Source organism: Pavona decussata, unplaced genomic scaffold (assembly GCF_977016875.1).
Source record: "Pavona decussata unplaced genomic scaffold, jaPavDecu1.1 SCAFFOLD_23, whole genome shotgun sequence".
Taxonomy (NCBI): domain Eukaryota; kingdom Metazoa; phylum Cnidaria; class Anthozoa; order Scleractinia; family Agariciidae; genus Pavona; species Pavona decussata.
In genome coordinates, this window is record NW_028145446.1 from 942,294 (window position 1) to 962,667 (window position 20,374).

Consider the following 20,374-nt stretch of genomic DNA (forward strand, 5'->3'; position numbering starts at 1 on the left):
TATGGTACTTCGCCAATGTTTTAATAGAATTATAAGATTTTAAAATTTAGTACTCAAAGCTAACAAAAATTGACTTCTGTGACGAAACATTTCATATCACCAAAGACACTTATCGGGCCCGGTAAGTTACCGGGACTTTCGAGAAACCGACCCCTGGGCCCGGTTGTTCGAAAGCCGATTTTAAAACGCTAATCCCCGATTAAAAATTAACCGAGGTTTTGATCTCCCCTACTAAAAGTATTTTTAAAAGCTAGTTTGAAGCTAGCGGTATAAAAAAGTCTAAGTCAAAACTGAAGAACAAAAATCTTTTTGAAGAGTCTTCATTGATTAGTAATTAAGCTCGAATCAAAAAAGATACTTCACTTCGTTTGTCTAATTTTAATTTATATATTTTAATCTGATTGTATTTAATTAGCTGTAGTTAGGCAGGTCCACATCAGGACTTCGGTCTTGCCGAGTCACTTTTTACCTGCATTGTTAAATAAAGATGTATGTATGTATGTACGTACGTACGTACGTACGTACGTACGTACGTACGTACGTACGTACGTACGTATGTATGTATGTATGTATGTATGTATGTATGTATGTATGTATGTATGTATTGTATGTATGTATGTATGTATGTATGTATGTATGTATGTATGTATGTATGTATGTATGTATGTATGTATGTATGTATGTATGTATGTATGTATGTATGTATGTATGTATGTATGTATGTATGTATGTATGTATGTATGTATGTAAAGTTTACCTTAACCAAGGATTAGCTTAATCGGGCTTTGAACAACTGGGCCCTGGAGTCGAGATGCTAGATGAAGAAGGGCGCTGGCATGCGCTGTCACTTGCGTTGCTCGCACGCACGCAGTTATGAATTCAGGCCAGGAGCCAGGAATTATGGCTCCTGATGCGGGCATGTACCCATTCTCGGCCCTAGAGCCGCTCGGCTGTCACTCGAATTTGACTACGTCAGTCATGCGCAAAAGGGAAGAGCTCTGGAGTCGAGATCGAGGATGGCACGTACTCTGAAGAAGGCAGCCTTGCCGAAACGTCGGTCGAAACTCTTTTACAGCGTTGATTTTATAATCTTTAAATTCTCATGAATTAACTACGCTGCGCGGTATACTATTTCAATCTTTATCTAATATTTCAATCTTTATCACCAATAGTCTGTCCCAGGCTCTTAGAGAGTGGAATCAGCCCGGCTGCATTAGAACGAGGTTGGCCTGCGCGATGAGATGGAAGTAAATACGGTACATAAAATTTACGTATTTGAACTGAGGATGTATAGACTGTTCACAGTCCGCCTATTTTTCCGTGGGAATCTCGAGACTGGTATGCTTCGATAGAATTGCCGCCATCTTGGTTTGTAAAAACGAGCTCGATCAGAGGAGTGTCTAAACTACCGAGGGGAGCCGGGGTGGGGGTTAGTTGAGTGGGGGAAGGGGAGGGAAAATTTTCCCGCCGCCTCCCTAATCCCGTTCCCCTCTTTAGTTTAGACACTCTCCCCAGATTGCGCTCGCGCAAGACGACAGCAGCTCTATCGAAGCCTACCAGTCTCGAAAATCCCACGGAAAAATAGGGGGACTGTGAACAGTCTAGCGCAGGGTCTAGCGGATGAAAGAATAAATAAACAAGAGACCATCGCAGTTAAAGGAAAAGTAGCGCGCGAATATGATGTCATTTTAAAACCGTAAAATTTTTATCTGTCAACAGAAACAAAAAATAGTATAGTTTTTCTATAAACTATCACCCAAGTTCAATGAAACTGTCGTTTGGTACCTCTGGCAAGAGACAGAGTGGGTGGGAATGAACTGAAGCTTAAAATGTTGGACGAACGTTTTTCAAGTTCGTGCATTTTTGTTTCCAAAATGATATTTTTTCTCTCGTTGTTCTAGAATCATTTTATAAAAGAGGTCAACTTAACCAACTAAAGCGGTTGGGAAAAAAATCCAGGTTTGAACGGGATGCGAACCCACGAGGCCACGACCTCTGTGATTACCTTGTCGCATCAAAAATGTTTTGGCCACTGACAGTTCTATCAATAGGCCATTTCTGAGTTGCTTCGAACCTCATTATGAAAGCAAGGCTAAGTGCAAAGTTTTTATTATGAAAAATAATAACTTGCACTTAGCCTCGTTTTCATAGCGAGGTTCACAGCAACTCGGAAATGGTCTGAATCCCCACGCTGGGCTTGGATCGAACACGAGAACCAAGTTACAACCTCGTTCCCAGGGTCGAGCGATGACCCTGGGAACGAGATTGACCAAGTCACCACGTCATTTGTGAAGGATAAATATAAGGCGAGTAGGTCCAGCCCAGCGGTTATATAACATTCAGTAGCTGCATGAAATAAGTTCTTCGTTCGGTTGGTTACTTATCGACGAAGACTTTTCATTTCCGGCGTTCTTTTCATTTTCTTGCCATTCAAGTTTCCAACCTTCGCTGATCACATTTTCAAAATGGTAAGCTTGTTTTGTCTATCGAATTTTTCTTTTGTAATCGAACGCGTAACCAAACCCGTAAAGACCTGTTGTGTGCCTGTAGTTTTCTCAGAAGCCCTGTAGACAGTTTTTCTCGCTTTCGACAAATGGGCTTTAGATTTCAAATTTTCATCTTCTCAGTTTTAAAGAAGAGGGATATGAAATTGTTTATAAGTTTTGATCATTAAATCCCTTTTATAGCGTGAATGTATATCTGTCCACGTTGGCCAAGCCGGCGTTCAGATTGGAAATGCTTGCTGGGAGCTGTACTGCTTGGAACATGGAATTCAGCCTGATGGCCAGATGCCGAGCGACAAAACTATCGGCGGAGGAGACGATTCCTTCAACACATTTTTCAGCGAGACTGGAGCAGGAAAACATGTTCCTCGAGCCGTTTTTGTTGATTTAGAACCCACGGTCGTTGGTAGGTAAAAAAAATGTACAAGCTAACACAGCTCGAGCGAGAAAAGAGAGCAGAAAATGGTTGTTTTATAGGCCAGAATAGCGTACGAAAATATTTGTAAAAGGTGTGCCTGTCATTGCTGTACCAAATACACATGGATTGATATTTTATCGTCGGCGGCCTACTTCATTGCAACGGGGCTGTTTTGGTTTGAAATGATATTGCCACGCAAGTATTAAAACCGAAACATCTTGTAGTTTCAGTTTTGTGAAACTGAAATATACAAGAAACGGAAGGAAAAACCTTCGAGGTAAGTAGTTTCGATTGAGACGTGCGTGTCAAATCCCGGTTGACTATGCATGAGTTTGCAGATTTTGTGGTTTGAAAATTGTCTGATGTTCTATCGGGAAATTAAACAATACTGGACCCAAAATTGAAGGAAATGGTGTCATTTATGGAATTAATTTGTTTTTAGCAGTGATATTGTAGTCTTCTTTAACCAGAGCCACGCAATGGGAAGCTAGATTATTTTAACCAGGAAAAGCGTAATCGCACCACAAACAGCTGGGATAATTCTCAGCGACGGATTTTTAAATTCTAACAGAAATCTGCATATCGTTTAGACAGTAATATTGTGTGCGAGTCCTTAATTTGAATTTAGTGTGTTAATTTAGTTTAATCGGTTGCTTTGGAGAGGAATGGGTTTCCGATATTGCCGCTTAAGAAATAATAACAAAGGCGCAACTAAACAGCTGCGTCGTTAAACTGCAAAATGAAAAAAATATAGACTTCTTTCCACAACTGCCTTAGAGCTGAAAATTACTTGATATAATACGGGAAAGCTGCTCCCTGACTGCGCCCAGACCATGGGCTGTCTTTCTTTGATTGTCTATATCGTTTCTGTCTGGCATACAAAAGGAATTGAAGGGAACCATTGATTTTAAGGTGACTTAGGATTTCTTCCAGACGAAGCACAAATTTTCCAAAAATGCCATAGTTAAATTGCAAACTGAACGACAGGTTGAAAAAATGACATCGTTTTTTTTTTTTTCAGATGAAGTCCGCACTGGTACATACAGACAGCTATTCCATCCAGAACAGTTGCTGACAGGCAAAGAAGATGCCGCTAACAACTACGCTCGCGGGCACTACACTGTTGGAAAAGAAATGATTGACATGGTTCTAGACAGGATCAGAAAACTGGTAAGGCGTACAAGGCGTAAGTCTATAATTGACGCGTTCAATCGCTACTTTAGGCTAATTTTTCGTGGTGAAAAAAGTAAGATGAGATCGAAACAGGTTGCACGATTGTATCAAAGGTTTCGAGATTTCAGCTACAAATAACTGACGGCAGACTGATCCTAGCGGCGAGGGTGGCGAGCTTGAAAGAAATAAGCAACCTGACAAAGGCTAGAATTAATGAAATGTATTTATTTAAAAAAAAAATTGCACCATATTTCGGTTTGAAATACAACCTTCCTCGGGGGCTGTCAGATCGAAAAAGAAAAGTGAGAAGCATATAAGGATCGTTACCAATAAAGATTTTAGCGCCTTCTTCATGGACGGTTATAAAGAGCCAATAAACAAATTTTTCCACCGTTTCTCTCTACTCAGGCAGATCAGTGCACTGGTCTTCAAGGATTCCTTGTTTTCCACTCCTTTGGTGGAGGTACTGGCTCTGGATTCACATCTCTGCTTCTGGAACGCCTGTCTGTTGACTATGGCAAGAAATCCAAACTGGAATTCTCCATCTACCCAGCACCTCAGATTGCAACTGCAGTGGTGGAACCCTACAACTCCATTCTGACAACTCACACCACCTTGGAACATTCTGACTGCGCCTTCATGGTGGACAATGAAGCCATTTATGACATCTGCCGTCGTAACCTGGACATCGAGAGGCCAACTTACACCAACCTGAACCGACTGATTGGTCAGATTGTGTCTTCCATCACAGCTTCACTCCGCTTTGACGGTGCACTCAATGTCGACTTGACTGAGTTTCAGGTTGTCATGATTTTTAGCAATTTTATAGTAGTAAATTAGAAAACATCTAATCGTCATTTCATGCATGTGGTATACGGTTCTCACTCCAGCACTGTAGTCGATATTTAACGCCAGAAAAAGCTGCCTTGCTACTCGCGAATTTCATGAAGTTGTTGTTCAGATTAAATCTCAACTTTATTTTAGAGAATTTAGTGATATCAATCAACACAATAACGTCTTACCTCTTCTTTTCATCGCAGACCAACTTGGTGCCGTACCCACGTATTCACTTCCCACTGGCCACTTATGCTCCTGTTATCTCTGCCGAGAAAGCCTACCATGAACAGTTGAGTGTCTCGGAAATCACCAACGCCTGTTTTGAGCCAGCCAATCAGATGGTAAAATGTGATCCACGTCATGGGAAGTACATGGCTTGCTGTCTGTTGTACCGTGGTGATGTGGTACCAAAGGATGTGAATGCAGCTATTGCGTCAATCAAGACCAAGAGAACCATCCAGTTTGTGGACTGGTGCCCAACTGGCTTCAAGGTTGGTTTCACTAGTTGTCCATCTGTAATGTTCACTATTGCTTGTAAGTTCTCCGTTCTTACTACGAACAACTCTTATGAGCTACGAAAATTAGCACTTAATCTCCCTCTTCAAATTTTGTTTTGTAGGTTGGCATCAACTACCAGCCCCCCACAGTTGTTCCTGGTGGTGACCTGGCCAAGGTTCAGCGTGCTGTGTGTATGTTGAGTAACACCACAGCTATTGCTGAGGCCTGGGCCCGTCTGGATCACAAGTTTGATCTGATGTACGCCAAGCGTGCGTTTGTCCACTGGTACGTGGGTGAGGGTATGGAGGAAGGAGAGTTCTCTGAGGCTCGTGAAGATTTGGCTGCACTGGAGAAGGATTATGAAGAAGTTGGTGTGGATTCTGCTGATGTTGAGGGCGAGGAAGATGAAGGAGACGAGTACTAGCTATACCATCCTCATATAAGATCTTGTTAGCAATAGTAACTGAGCTTGAAAAGTGAATAAAGATTGAAGGACCTTAGCCTAAATTTCGTATTATGAATTTTCTTAGTTAAATAGATTGCGCATATGCTTCTTGATATTTGAGGTGTTGGAGTAAATGGGATAAAGGTATGATTGCTCATTTCTAAGAACCAAGCCGGTATTTGCGCCAACATTTTCATTTTCCCGTCTTCCCATCTGCTAAGTACTGTATGCTATCTGAAAAGTCGAGTAGAGATTTTCTTGAAACTATCACGGAACAATCAGTGGACAAAAATTTTAAAAATTTACTGAAAAAAAATTTTGGTTTGAACTACTTTGGTTTTGTCTAATCACCACACTCGAGGAAGCCGTTTTCCCAGCGTAGCGATAAATTATCGTACCCAATAAGCATTTTTTCAAATTCGATTTTCATCGCTTGATGATAATTTCAGAGCAAACGAGCTAAGTGTTTCATATGGCTAATTTACACGTACCGGCGATTAATTGAACCGATTTGGCCTAGTGAGCATTTGAGTTTTTTATTGAGTTGTGCATGTCAAGAGGTGGTCGTGAAGGGTTTCAATAAAGGCTAGTTCGTTAACACCCGGTGCGCTGTCAATGGAGTCCCAGAGGACGTCTGGCAAATTAAAGTCATCCGAAATTACCATATTGTCGAACTGATGACAAACTTCATGCAGAAAATTATCGAATACATCCATCCAACTTAGGTCTTCATTGGGTGGCCTATAGCAAAAACAGAATGAAATTCTTTGACCAGTAAGCGTAGTGATTTTGGCAAAAATAATCTTAAGCTGTTGCAGATCGGCTTCCGATTCAGGTTTAAATTCTTTGACAGCTTCGAAGGAGGCTGTTTTGATTGCGATAAGAACTCCACCACTACCCCGATCAGACCGATCTCTCCTAAATATTGTAAAGCCAGAATGCAATATTTCAGAGTTGCTGATATTTTGGTTCAACCATGTCTCATTGATGCATATAACGTCAGAGTTTTCGGCGTGCACCAGGTCCTGGAAGCGATGAAGGTTACGCACGGATTTCCAGTTTATTGTGCTGTCTTTGTGATAACGTTTTAAGCTTCTGGTATTCATCACGAGGCAATTGATCTCGCGGTAGCAGTCGAAGCAGAAACTGGTCCAGGGTTAGGATTGATGTCACCAGACATCAAGAGGCCGAAAGGTAGCATCTGAGTTGTTGTAGTAACAAACGTGGCACATTTTCATTACATATGGCACAGTAATAAGTGTTGACTGGCTAAATAGACAAAAACAGAAAAATAGCAACGGCTTTAACAGAGCTCTTCGAGTGACGACCTGATTCCGTTAATAATGTCAACAATCCATCGAAGGAGCAATCGTTTTCGGGAAAACGGCAATGAAAATTGTAAGAATGAAATAGGGTAAAAGGAGTCTAAGACTAGCGGTACCTCCAAGACGTTTGACGTTTGACCACGAGTCATCCTTCTCTCATTATATCGTTTTAGCCCGTGCGCATGCTCAAACCTCAAAACATACGACATTGCCTGATTTCATACCGTGGGGGTCTGGGTACGAGTCTGTGTATTATGGGTTATGGGACTCAACACCCACATAGCCGGAAAGAGCACACCGCACTTTACAACATTTCCAAGTTTGGTGTTAATCAAGCTAATATTAGGAAAGATACAGCCATTCAAAAACTCCAAATTTTGTGTCCGGCGTTCCATACATTTCTTAGTAAATTTTTAAGTTTTTGAATGGCTGTATCTCGCCTAATATCAGCTTGATTGACACCAAACTTGAGGATGTTGTAAAGTTCGATGTGCTCTTTCCGGCTATGTGGGTGTTGAGTCCCATAACCCATAATACACAGACTCGTACCCAGACCCCCACGGTATGAAATCAGGCAATGGAAGACAAAATGACTACATTGTCATATATACACATGGCTGAATCTCAGTTTAAGTCAGTAAGGTGGAACTGAGGTGCCAACGAAAGGGATCTGTCTCATATGGTCTAGGGGCCGACTTTTCTCTCCCTCACTGTATTGTCGGGGACAAGGTATCGGAAAGCAGCGCGGAACCATCTCCAGCTGGCATAAGCGAACCGTGGGGCCGAAATCTCGTGGTGTATCGTCATGGTACAACGCTCCGGCAAAGTGTCCAGAGGTAACGCTGTCAGCTGTATTTTTCTCTCTTTTTCAACCATTTTGATATTAAGGCTGGCAAGTCGTCCAAAGACATCGTAGGGAAAGAAGCGTTTCATTCATGTCCCTTGTCATGTCCTTGTCAAATTGTCGACGGGTATTGTGTACATTCATAGCCTTTAAGCCAATTCTCCACATTAAACAGTTTACGCCTAAATTCCTCCGCGAATCTGGAGAGATTTTCGGAAAAATGCCAGGGAAACATGAAATAATTGCGGCACAGCAGGATATTAAAACTCGGGAAATACGAAATCTTTTCCGTGAATGTGACCGAAAAATTGGGAGTAACGAATACTACCAAATGACGCATCCATTGCGGCTATCTTAAAAAGTGTGTTGAGGATTTCCATCATTCAATGATGTTCTTTTACAACATAACAGCAGAAGTACTTGTCTTGACAAAATCATGTCGGATCAATTGTCTCTTGTCAGATCGTGTTTGTAACCCGGTGACTGACTATTAGGCAAACTCACAATTTGATAGGCTAGATAAGTGTGGTTTGATTTACAATTGTTCTACAAGCAAGCGTTGGATACGAGATGATAAGGAGCCAACGAGGCCACGCGCAGCACCGAATTGGTTATAATCGTCTCGTATCTAAAACGTGCGAGTTGAATAACTGTTTTTAAAACAACCACGAATATCACTAAATCTACGTTTTCTTTCCTCTCGCCGACACGCGCACTTACCACATTTGTGGGGCATGGTATAATGGCTCATATAACGTGCCGCTAAACCAATCACAACTCTGCAATTGCATTCTCCATTGATGTGTCCAGTTTTTAATAATTCTTCATAGACTGACTTGGAAGTGTGTGCCGAAGAAAATTGTCAGCTCACAAACCAACTAGCTAAATAGAAACCGCTTTTACAGAATTTCTTTTTTGTACAGATCCGGGTCTGCCCTGGGTTTTGCTAAAACAGCAAGATGTTTACTTCCAACTCGGTTTCAGTCGACTTTTATAGATCACCCTATGGAAGTTAAACCTCACGCTTGCCTTAAATAAGTACGTTATTCACTAGCTAACAGCATATGCGCTCGAGGATCGACTTCTAAGAAAGCCTGTCTGGACTTGGATTGAGGACGAGTTCGATGTGGAAGCCTGTTTACACATCATTCACCTGACCACAAACTCCACAAACCTGTCGCGTGTTTTTGTTTCGCGGTCCGCCTCACCAGCGTTTACCTGTAGTTTCGTGCAGTTTTGAAACAAAACAGGACTGAAACAAACACAAATCTTTATTTGTATCCTCACTCGAGAGGTGGCGTTACTACATTTTTCGACAGAGGAATTATTTAAATCTTGGGATTTGCATTTTAAAGACTTTTTAAAAGCCATCATTTAAAATGGTAAGAAATTAATCACCGACTATTGTTCCTGTCTGTCGGTGAAGTAAAGGATTTTTTATTGGCTGTCTTAGAATTTCTAGAAGGCCGCCCGAATTTATTGAAAGGCGCAAACTGTCTAAGACTTGAAATTACCTCAGAATCTTTTTTTAATTCATTGTATAACTACAAGTTTTAAAAAAAATTTTCCTTTGGTAAACCCATTTGACTCGCAAGATTGCTTCTTATTTCTTTAACAGCGTGAATGTATCTCTGTACACATCGGCCAAGCCGGAGTTCAGATTGGAAATGCTTGTTGGGAGCTGTACTGCTTGGAACATGGAATTCAGCCTGATGGCCAGATGCCGAGCGACAAGACTATCGGCGGAGGAGACGATTCCTTCAACACATTTTTCAGCGAGACTGGAGCGGGAAAACATGTTCCTCGTGCTGTGTTCGTTGATTTGGAGCCAACAGTTGTTGGTAGGTGAACAGCTTCAATAAATTTAGTTCACTGCAGAAAGATACCAAAATTCGTGCATTAACAGTTAAACGTCGTCAATTTTTTAAATTCCTTTTCTTTCAGAGATGAGTAAAGTTGTTCGCCGTCAGCTTCTAGGGCAATAAATTCATAATGCCTTTCACCAAAACACCCTTAATGTTATGAACTTTTACCTAAGAAATTAGCTATAATCATAAATATATCTCAAAACCGATATCACTGGTCGGCAAAAAAAGATTCCGTGCTTTCCAGTTAATATCAGTGTCCAATTGCCAGAAAATTTTGAAGTTACTGAAAAGCAGGGAGTGTCTTCTTTTTGATTGCAACTTTGGAAGAGGGAGATTGGGTTTATAACAAAGACCAGTTATTCAATACACAGAGGTTATTCACCAGAAATTTGACACGAAAAAGGCGAGATATTTCAGTTTAAGAGCCACTTTATTTCTCGCCTCAAAACCGCTCAAAAAATATAAACTAGCCAGCCGATAATACTTCCCTTAAACTACAAAAAATTTAAGTTGGCACAAACGCGCGCGGTGCTCGAACAAAGGGTCTGGAGCGAGCGAGCAATGACATCGCACGCCCGAGGCTCGTGCGCTTGAACCCGCGCTTTTGGAGCAGCGCGCCTTGTAATTCCGCTTCCGCTTTGTCGTTCTATGGATGACAACAGAGAAAACGATTGTTTTACAATCTAAGCTCTATTAAATAAACCTTTTGTTTGGCATTTTTTCTTTCTTGAAATCTAGAATTTTAACTGTCGTTGCGTATTTTCTGAGAAAGTGTCTTTCGGTCTCATACCTTTTAATATAGGATACAATACACCACTTATTCGCTGCGCTCACTGTGAACTATTCTTTAACACTTCGAATGCATTTATATGTAGTTGTAAACAAACCATCTGATAGAATATACTCTGACTTTGCAGACGAGGTCCGTTGTGGAACTTACAGACAGCTGTTTCACCCAGAACAGCTGATAACTGGCAAAGAAGATGCCGCTAACAACTATGCTCGCGGACACTACACAGTTGGAAAAAGCATCATCGATCTTGTCCTGGACAAGATTAGAAAACTGGTAAGTTACACGATGGATTAAAATTGTCAAAACTCCCCTAGTATGCAAAGATAAAAAAAGAATCTTAGTAAATTAGATTGCTTGATTGATTGAGTGTAAAGTTGAGTCGAAACTTAAACTCTCTAACTTATAGTAATTCTTACCTTTGAAGGCTGACCAGTGTACTGGCTTGCAAGGCTTCCTCATCTTCCATTCCTTTGGTGGAGGTACTGGCTCTGGTTTCACATCTCTGCTTATGGAGCGACTGTCTGTTGATTATGGAAAGAAATCCAAGTTAGAATTTTCCATCTACCCAGCACCTCAGATTGCAACCGCAGTGGTGGAACCCTACAACTCCATTCTGACAACTCACACCACCCTGGAACATTCTGACTGCGCCTTCATGGTGGACAATGAAGCCATCTATGACATCTGCCGTCGTAATTTGGACATCGAGAGACCAACTTACACCAACCTGAACCGACTGATTGGTCAGATTGTGTCTTCCATCACTGCTTCACTCCGCTTCGATGGTGCACTCAATGTCGACTTGACTGAGTTTCAGGTTACTATTTAACAATTCTTCTTAGTTTTAGGGAAGGGGATAATTTCATTTCATTTAACTTAATGTGTCCCATTTTCTATCGCAGACCAACTTGGTGCCGTACCCACGTATTCACTTCCCATTGGCCACTTATGCTCCTGTTATCTCTGCTGAAAAAGCCTATCATGAGCAGCTGAGTGTCGCGGAAATCACCAACGCCTGCTTTGAGCCAGCCAATCAGATGGTGAAATGTGACCCACGTCATGGGAAGTACATGGCTTGCTGTCTGCTGTTCCGTGGTGATGTGGTACCAAAGGATGTGAACGCAGCTATTGCGTCAATCAAGACGAAAAGAACCATTCAGTTTGTGGACTGGTGCCCAACTGGTTTTAAGGTTTGTTTACAACCGATTTCATTGCAGTTTACAGACCCTAGGGTTTTCAACCGTGATTGCCTATGATCAGACAAGGGCTTGGGAATTAGCTTATAACGTGAACTCAAAGCTTGTTTGGGAGCAAGCTCTCTTTTAGGTCAGCCGCGGAAGGATAGCGCAAGCGGTGAGCAGAGCGAGCCACCAGCAGAGGATCCGAGTAATCCTCTCGCGGCTGGCTTGCTCGCAGGATAACTCAAATCTAGAGTGAATACCTGCGGAAATATAAATATCAGTCCACAAAGAAAAAGATCTGTACCTTTCTTTCCTTGACTATGTTCTGACTGTGGGCTAACCATGCCTGGGTAATCATAGACTAGAAGTAGTTCCTTACTTCAATTTGGGATAGTAAGGCAAGCGAACCACGCGTGCACGCTAAAATTGCCTCCCGTGACGAGACGTGACGCCGCCCTCGCGTGATTCACACGCTTTGCTATCCCCGCGGCTAAGAAAAATTAGGGGGTTGCTCGTAGTCTAGGGAAATCAAGGGACGCGAATCATCTACAGCTGGCCAATCATATAAGTTTAAAACACTCTTCTTTGCAAACTGCACTCGTATCTTTGTGAGTATTTTCTATTTTGTCATCAGAAATCAATCCTTACCCTGTGTGAACTCATAGTTTATGCGATGAATTTCTTTCACGACTCCCTGATCATTAGCGGCCTAAGGCGGATGAATGGTACCTGGCCAATTATCTTTTAAAGATCCTGTTCCGGCTCTATCTTGCAGTGAAATCGGCTGTAATTAATTTAAAATATTAGGCAATAAAATTATTTTAGCGGTCCGATCAGCCTTGGATTTAATTTTACGTTTTATTCAACATTGCTGATCCTGATCTAGACAAAGATCCGGCGACACTTTGCTGCTGTTTGTACAAGTGGTCCCTGCACTATTTAAGAGTTACCTTATGCAATTAATTTCACTGTTTCACTGACTAGTCCAACGTGACAATAAACCGGAGGCAGCGTGACCGAGCGGATACTGAAGGCATTGGACTTGTAATACGGAGGTCCGGGTTCAAGTCCCGCTCTGACCGCTAGCTGGAGTTGTTTCTCGGTAGCCCTGAGTTCAACTCTTCGGCCGCGCTTGTACATAGCCAGCTGGTCTGTCTCCTGCCAGCTGGGATTTATTTGAAATATTTGTTTCTGTCCTGTTTATTCCATTATCCCTGAAAGGCCCCCTCTAGGGGAGAGGATAAGAATATTATTATTATCACATTTGATTGTCGCTTTGCAGGTTGGTATCAACTACCAGCCCCCCACAGTTGTTCCTGGTGGTGACCTGGCCAAGGTTCAGCGTGCTGTGTGTATGTTAAGTAACACCACAGCTATTGCGGAGGCCTGGGCCCGTCTGGATCACAAGTTTGATCTGATGTACGCCAAGCGTGCGTTTGTCCACTGGTACGTGGGTGAGGGAATGGAGGAAGGAGAGTTCTCTGAGGCTCGTGAAGATTTGGCTGCGTTGGAGAAAGACTACGAGGAAGTTGGCGTGGACTCAAATGATGCAGATGGCGAGGAAGGAGAAGATGATGAATATTAGCTTTCTAAACACGTAATCTTGAAAAGGGACTGACAAGTTCAATTGATCTTAATTTAAACTTTGTTTGCCTAACAAGTCTAGGTTACTTGTCCATGTAACCCTGTCCCCTGCAGTATATAAAGCTGTTACATCAAAGTTTTCCTAAAACGAACCAATCTTTACTACCGCGTTGCTGTTGCTCTTGTAAAGTGAAGAACCTGCTCTGTGCTAACATTCAAGAGCTGAGCCAATCAGTTTAACTTGTAATAATCAGAAAGACATTTCAATAAAATTATTCTTCTCTCGTAAGGTGATCTCTCCTCTGTTGTTAAAGAAGTGCTCCACTCTACATTCGCTCCAGCGTCCCTCTTTTTGCTATTTAATTTCCTCAGCAAGTTTAATTGAGGTGAGACCGTTCCAGCCCCCATCCCCCCTCCACCGCGAAAAATAAAATACGAGGGAAGTAGAAAGAGGGCGACCCTTTTTCTTACTCAATTTCCCCTCGTTTTATCTTCGACAGTGCTCGCGTTTGCTCTAAAATTCTTTTGTTTTCCTTGTTCTCTCTTTCTGAGAACCTGGAACAGGCTATATCAAGATTGAAGTAGCAAATGTGGAAGAAAAAAAGCTTAGTTTTGTCAACTGAGTCGCTAAGGTAAATTGGCCAAGTCAAAAGAAACAGAAGCTGTTTTTCACAGGCGCTAGCACACCGTTCTGTCGAAGGACTTGCGCTCGAAAGGTTAGTTTTTGTGTCTCTTTACGGCGGCCAAATTACACTATCAACTTAGCTGATAAAACCAAACTTTCCGCGTTTTCACTCCTCAACTGACCAGACCAACCCAGCACCACAGCTTCTATGAAACTATCCCCCTTATTCATGTTAATCATACTAACTTATTACAAATTCCAATCGCATATTTTTACATGAAAATCAGGACTTCCTTTGATGTCGAGCAAGTCCTGTTTCCCGTGCTTTACAGATGGGCTGCTTTACGGACGAAGCATGCAGCTGTGTGTAGCTGTTTAATCGCAAAAAAAAAAAAAAAAATGTAACAATGCTCGTGTTTTTTATAATAATAGAAAAAGTCTCGATTTAGATCTGAATTTATTACGGTGTATCTTCTAATTTATTGTGAGAGCCTTTTGGACCAATATAATTATTGTTAGCCTTTTGCATTGTGATTGGCGGAGCCATGGCCCGCGGGTGCTCCTCGTGATCTGCGATCCTGCGATCCAGATGCCCATTGTTTATAACCCTTTGATCTAGTTTTGTTGTTTTCTCATTACCTTCATGGTTTCCCTGTGATCATAACCTACGAATTTTTTTCTTTGATTTTGTTTTCTGTACGGACCGCGACGAGGAAGTTTTTGATCATTGTCAAATATAGCATTGGATGAGTCTAGGTGGAGAACAAAAAATGAAGAAAGGAACAACTATTGAAGGTAATCCGGCACACCCCAGTAGGCTTGCCTAATTATTTATATATTCACGAATCGAATTTACATTCCGGTTAAAATGTCAACATATTTTTTCTTTTTGCCAAGCAGTATTCCGTGAAAAAGCCGTTCGCTAAAAAGATATTTGCTAAAGGAAAATTACTTGGTACCGAAGAACGACGCTGGTTTATAATGAACTAAATTTTTAAACCCTTTAAAGCATGTTTAGTCTGATTTTAGTCGATCTGTTGGAGTTTCCGGAGGTTTGTCACGAATAACCAGAATGTGTATTATTCGAAAGCGTTACCAAAGCAGACGGCAAAAAAAAAAAAGAAAAAAAAAAGAAAAAAAAAACCGAATAAAATCTTCACAAAAGAGGTTGATTGTATTTTGATAAACCACACACTGAGTCTTTGGCGCTAACTCTGCATTAGTGTTTTACCATCAACCAATGAAATTATCCGAATCAATGTTAATCTATGCCAACATTAGTCTCAAACTGATTATTCTTTGAATCTTTTCAAAATTATGTTAATTTTCTCGTGTCATAAGCTCAAACCATTGAGTTGAAAACACCTGCGGCGTCAAAAATATAATCGTCTCGCTTTTCAAAATGTATTCATTCCACACCCTACTTCGAACGCCGTCACTGCTACTCGGAGCACGGATTTTTGGATTTTCCTCCTTTGCCATTTCTGAAAAGAATTGAAAACTAACACGGTCTTAAAATGGTCAGGACATTATATTTCTTTTTGAATTTTATTCTTTTGTGATTAAGCAATTTTTCGGGCATATGTTTGATCTTTTGGTGTTGCTTTTGTCAAATCCGTTCAACTTTACTTTGGTTTCAAGAATGTACTTTACAAAGAACTTGATTGGCGTACAACTCATTTTTATTCTTTGAATTTTTTGTGCAGCGTGAATGTATCTCTGTCCACGTTGGCCAAGCCGGAGTTCAGATTGGAAATGCTTGTTGGGAGTTGTACTGCTTGGAACATGGAATTCAGCCTGATGGCCAGATGCCGAGCGACAAGACTATCGGCGGAGGAGACGATTCCTTCAACACCTTTTTCAGCGAGACTGGAGCGGGAAAACATGTTCCTCGCGCCGTGTTTGTTGATTTGGAACCAACTGTTGTTGGTAAGAACGCCTCGGACAATCTTTTATGAATAGGAAGAAAATTTTTCTTTCTTGGCGTTGCCTCGAAATTCTTCACCGTAAGTCATAAATAATTGATTGCACTCATTCAAAACAAGCTATGGTTGCTAAGCTAGGCAGACGCAATATCTCAAAGTAATCGTCAAGTTTTGACGTTAAATCAGTTGTTATGATTTTATTGACAGCGATAAAAGAAAAAACATTACTGAAAGGCAGAAAATATTTTAATTCTTCAGATGAAGTTCGTACTGGCACGTACAGACAGCTGTTTCACCCGGAACAGTTGATAACCGGCAAAGAAGATGCCGCTAACAACTATGCTCGCGGACACTACACTGTTGGAAAGGAAATGATTGATCTTGTTCTTGACAAGCTGAGGAAACTTGTAAGTGAAGTGAAGTACTTTTGCTATTATGATGAAATCGATATCCGGTTACGGCACGAATATTTTACCGTTCAAATTTGTTGATTTTGAGGGGATTTCTTGAGATCTAATTGTTGCGATTTAAGAGAAAATGTTTTGTTTGGAATAATTCTTTCGGTGATTTTAGTCAGTTAAATAGGTTAAAGGTTAGATATAAAAAATTATCAACTAAATTTCATAACATAGAAGACTCGAGGAAAAGAAATGGTACGGGGTGTGGTTTTTATAGCCTCAATTCCGCCCCACCACTAACCTCTAAGATTTGTCCAGAAATGCATAAAATAACGAATTCAGTTTATCTTTTTTGCGATAGTCAAAGAAGCTAGGTAAATTAGATTCTTTGACAGATTGAGTTCAAAGGCACTCTAGTCGAAACTTGACCTCTTAAACTTAGTAATTTTTACCTTTCAAGGCTGACCAATGTACTGGCTTGCAAGGCTTTCTCATCTTCCATTCCTTTGGTGGAGGTACTGGCTCTGGATTCACATCTCTGCTTATGGAGCGTCTGTCTGTTGACTATGGAAAGAAATCCAAGTTAGAATTCTCCATCTACCCAGCACCTCAAGTGTCGACAGCAGTGGTAGAACCCTACAACTCCATTCTGACAACTCACACCACCTTGGAACATTCTGACTGTGCTTTCATGGTGGACAATGAAGCTATCTATGACATCTGCCGTCGTAACTTGGACATCGAGAGGCCAACTTACACCAACCTGAACCGACTGATTGGTCAGATTGTGTCTTCCATCACTGCTTCACTCCGCTTTGATGGCGCACTCAATGTCGACTTGACTGAGTTTCAGGTACGTGGAGGAGTCTTAATGATCCAACAAACCAAAGGTATATAGTCAGACTGGCATGCGTGTGATCAGGAGACTGTAAGCGGTGGGGGAAGGTATGGGGTTTGGTGGGGGGTAAGGGGGGGGGGGGAATGCCTACCAGGGATTTGAGTGGATGGCCTTCTCGCGTGATTATCTCCACTAGTTTGATGCACTGTAAACTATTATTCCTCTCAGTGTCGGTAAAAAGCGATAAATGTTTACCTCCACGACGAAGAATATCCAGCATTAATCCCCTCCACTTATAAATAAGGGTGTTGGCATGGGTTTGCAGGTTTTTCAGTTCGTCTGTTTATGTTTTCAACAGACCAACTTGGTGCCGTACCCACGTATTCACTTCCCACTGGCCACCTACGCTCCTGTTATCTCTGCTGAGAAAGCCTACCATGAGCAGTTGACTGTGGCTGAAATCACCAACATGTGTTTTGAGCCAGCCAATCAGATGGTGAAATGTGATCCACGTCATGGGAAGTATATGGCTTGCTGTCTGCTGTTCCGTGGTGATGTGGTACCAAAGGATGTGAATGCAGCTATTGCGACAATCAAGACCAAGAGAACCATTCAGTTTGTGGACTGGTGCCCAACTGGGTTTAAGGTTAGATTAGTTTCCCAATTCTTGAATTTGCAAACGATATCAGTAGATGATTACAACAGCGTTCTTATCTAAATTACTCCTTTATTTCCCAGGTTGGCATCAACTACCAGCCCCCCACAGTTGTTCCTGGTGGTGACCTGGCCAAGGTGCAGCGTGCCGTGTGTATGTTGAGTAACACCACAGCTATTGCTGAGGCCTGGGCCCGCCTGGATCACAAGTTTGATCTGATGTACGCCAAGCGTGCGTTTGTCCACTGGTACGTGGGTGAGGGAATGGAGGAAGGAGAGTTCTCTGAGGCTCGTGAAGATTTGGCTGCGTTGGAGAAAGACTACGAGGAAGTTGGTGTGGACTCACAGGAAGCTGGAGAAGACGAAGAAGAAGGAGGAGATGAATATTAGAAACTAAAACAGAAACGAACTTCACTGAGTCATTTATGAATCCCTAAAAACGAATATGTTACTTGGAATAAAGGTGCCGAAAAGTGCTATAACGTATTAATTGAGTATTCTTTCATCATTTACGGAAACCATCAGTTGTGATCGTGGGGTCTAAACTTTTCCATGATGATTGTTTATCAATTACAAAACATAAAAACAAAACAGTTTTTTTATTTCTAGACTGCAGAATAATGGGCTCTCTTGTTTTATCAAAAGCGATCGGGGATGTATGGTGAAAGTTCGAGATGCTAGTTTGATTGGAGAATGCAATTAGCGCACGTTATAAAATTATTTTTGCTACCCTTTCCAAAACAACTTCCTCTTTGGGATGGATGATAATATCATTTCCCTTGTGGGGAGACACAACGGTAGCTTCGCAAGACAACACTAATACGGCATCCGGGTATGATCACAGTTCCTCTGGGCCCAGTTGTTCAAAGCTCGATTAACCTAATCCTGGATTAACGTGAACTTTGATTCTAGTTTAATGACCAATCATTAAAGGTTCTGCCAAAGATTTTTGTCCCACAGTTTTGATTTAGACGTTTCTTTAGCATGAGCTTAAAATTAGCTTTCAAAAGCCACTTTAAATGAGCGAGATGAAAACCTTGGTTAAGGTGATTCCGCTGAAAAAGAAGGAGTATTTAAAATTGTCTAAGACTTGGTCCAGTTCATGACTATGTTATGAGCATTACAAAAATGCAATAAAAAATGGGGGTCACGGTGCTCGTTTTTGTGCAACCTGGATGGCTATTATAGTAAATAGATTACCCACGAGGTTTATATTATGAACGCTAGTAATCAGAAAAGGGAACTATCATTTCTAGAAAAATTAATTTCTTGCATTAAAATATCGAAGCAGTTCAACAAAATTTACTTTAGTGTTACATTAAAAACTATTTTCATTGAACTGGAATTAAGATTATAAAAGAAATTAAAGATTTTGCTGCGAGTGCACGTAAGCAGCACTACCTAAATACGTGCTTTTTAAAGCATTCAAATAAAAATATCTCAAATTGGAGTATTAAACTTTTCTTTAAATCGCGATATATAGTTTACAACCGTATGACATTTAAATTGATGCATTAAAAAATGGGGGTCACCGTGTTCGTTTAGAAGAAAAGGACCATTTATTTTCCTGCCAAGCTTAACCCCAAGGAAATTCCGTAATATTGTGCGTGCGCGCGCTAAATGACGCGAAAAATTATGCGCAGCAAGGATGCGCAATGCAATTAGATGGAATCACCTTAACTTTTAATCGTGCATTAGCGTTAATCGGCTTTCGAACAACTGGGCCCTGGTGTGTACCTGAGGTATTTAATCGGCATCTTTGTTCCTTTTTCGTACCCAAAGCCATACAATTCTGTTACTGAGCCTAGAAGACGGAGAAACTAGCGAGTAGGTATCTATACAACTATCACAGGGCACTGAAAATAAAACATGAGCACTCGAGTCATGGATATGGCCCGATGCAGAGGAAGCGACACCGGAAAGTCACGAGGGCCGACCTGGTGCATCTCCGATGCAGGAAATAAACATTTTTGTCAGACTTAATTTATCTAGGGCATGATTTGTTTCTATAACGGGGAAGTTTGCTCAAGTGTATGTAGACTTCCATTTACCTGCGAACAAGCTCAATTTTAGTACCGATTTCTTCTCAAAAATGGTAAAAATGTCAAATGCTTTGTTTTATAGTGGAAATGCACTTAGCTACCAAGCTAATTTACAGGCACTCTACTCAGAAATAACGGGGAAACAAACAATCAAATTAAACGGCATAACACTGAGGTTAAAGATCCCAACTACCAGGAGGCAAACCCGGCTGACTATTTACAAGCGGGGCCTAGGAGGGGGCTTCAAGTCCGGCACCCTAACCGCTGCGCCACGCCGCCTCCTCATGTTGGTCGCTCGTTGATTGCTGGTTCAGGCTTTCACCAGTCTTGTTTTTTTCTCAGGGGAGGGGATAATCGAGCTAAAACAAAAACAGACGCCTCGGGTAGAGGGTGTTGGGTTATTCAATGAACCTATTTATCCC

General features: G+C 41.4%; 3 protein-coding genes across 5 annotated transcripts; all 3 read left to right on the forward strand.

Moving 5' to 3' along the window:
- Nucleotides 1-2,327: 2,327 nt before the first annotated feature.
- Nucleotides 2,328-6,032, forward strand: LOC146485996 (tubulin alpha-1 chain-like). Its single transcript, XM_085102739.1, has 6 exons — nt 2,328-2,468; nt 2,688-2,910; nt 3,944-4,092; nt 4,504-4,896; nt 5,136-5,423; nt 5,552-6,032. Exons 1-6 carry the CDS (start codon nt 2,466-2,468, stop codon nt 5,852-5,854), a joined length of 1,359 nt encoding a protein of 452 aa, XP_084958865.1. The 5' UTR covers nt 2,328-2,465; the 3' UTR covers nt 5,855-6,032.
- On the forward strand, nt 2,330-13,762 carry LOC146485997 (tubulin alpha-1D chain-like). Of its 2 annotated transcripts, none has more exons than XM_085102740.1 (6): nt 2,330-2,468; nt 9,663-9,885; nt 10,830-10,978; nt 11,130-11,522; nt 11,608-11,895; nt 13,169-13,762. In XM_085102740.1, the coding sequence occupies exons 1-6, from the start codon at nt 2,466-2,468 to the stop codon at nt 13,469-13,471; spliced, it is 1,359 nt and encodes a 452-aa protein (XP_084958866.1). In that variant the 5' UTR covers nt 2,330-2,465; the 3' UTR covers nt 13,472-13,762. The 2 variants fall into 2 exon arrangements, with proteins under 2 accessions (XP_084958866.1, XP_084958867.1); XM_085102741.1 differs by lacking the exon at nt 2,330-2,468 and adding an exon at nt 9,272-9,426.
- LOC146485998 (tubulin alpha-1C chain-like) lies at nt 2,332-18,396 on the forward strand. Of its 2 annotated transcripts, none has more exons than XM_085102736.1 (6): nt 2,332-2,468; nt 15,802-16,024; nt 16,279-16,427; nt 16,879-17,271; nt 17,615-17,902; nt 17,995-18,396. In XM_085102736.1, exons 1-6 carry the CDS (start codon nt 2,466-2,468, stop codon nt 18,298-18,300), a joined length of 1,362 nt encoding a protein of 453 aa, XP_084958862.1. In that variant the 5' UTR covers nt 2,332-2,465; the 3' UTR covers nt 18,301-18,396. The 2 variants fall into 2 exon arrangements, with proteins under 2 accessions (XP_084958862.1, XP_084958863.1); XM_085102737.1 differs by lacking the exon at nt 2,332-2,468 and adding an exon at nt 15,457-15,615.
- The last annotated feature ends 1,978 nt before the right edge of the window (nt 18,397-20,374 follow it).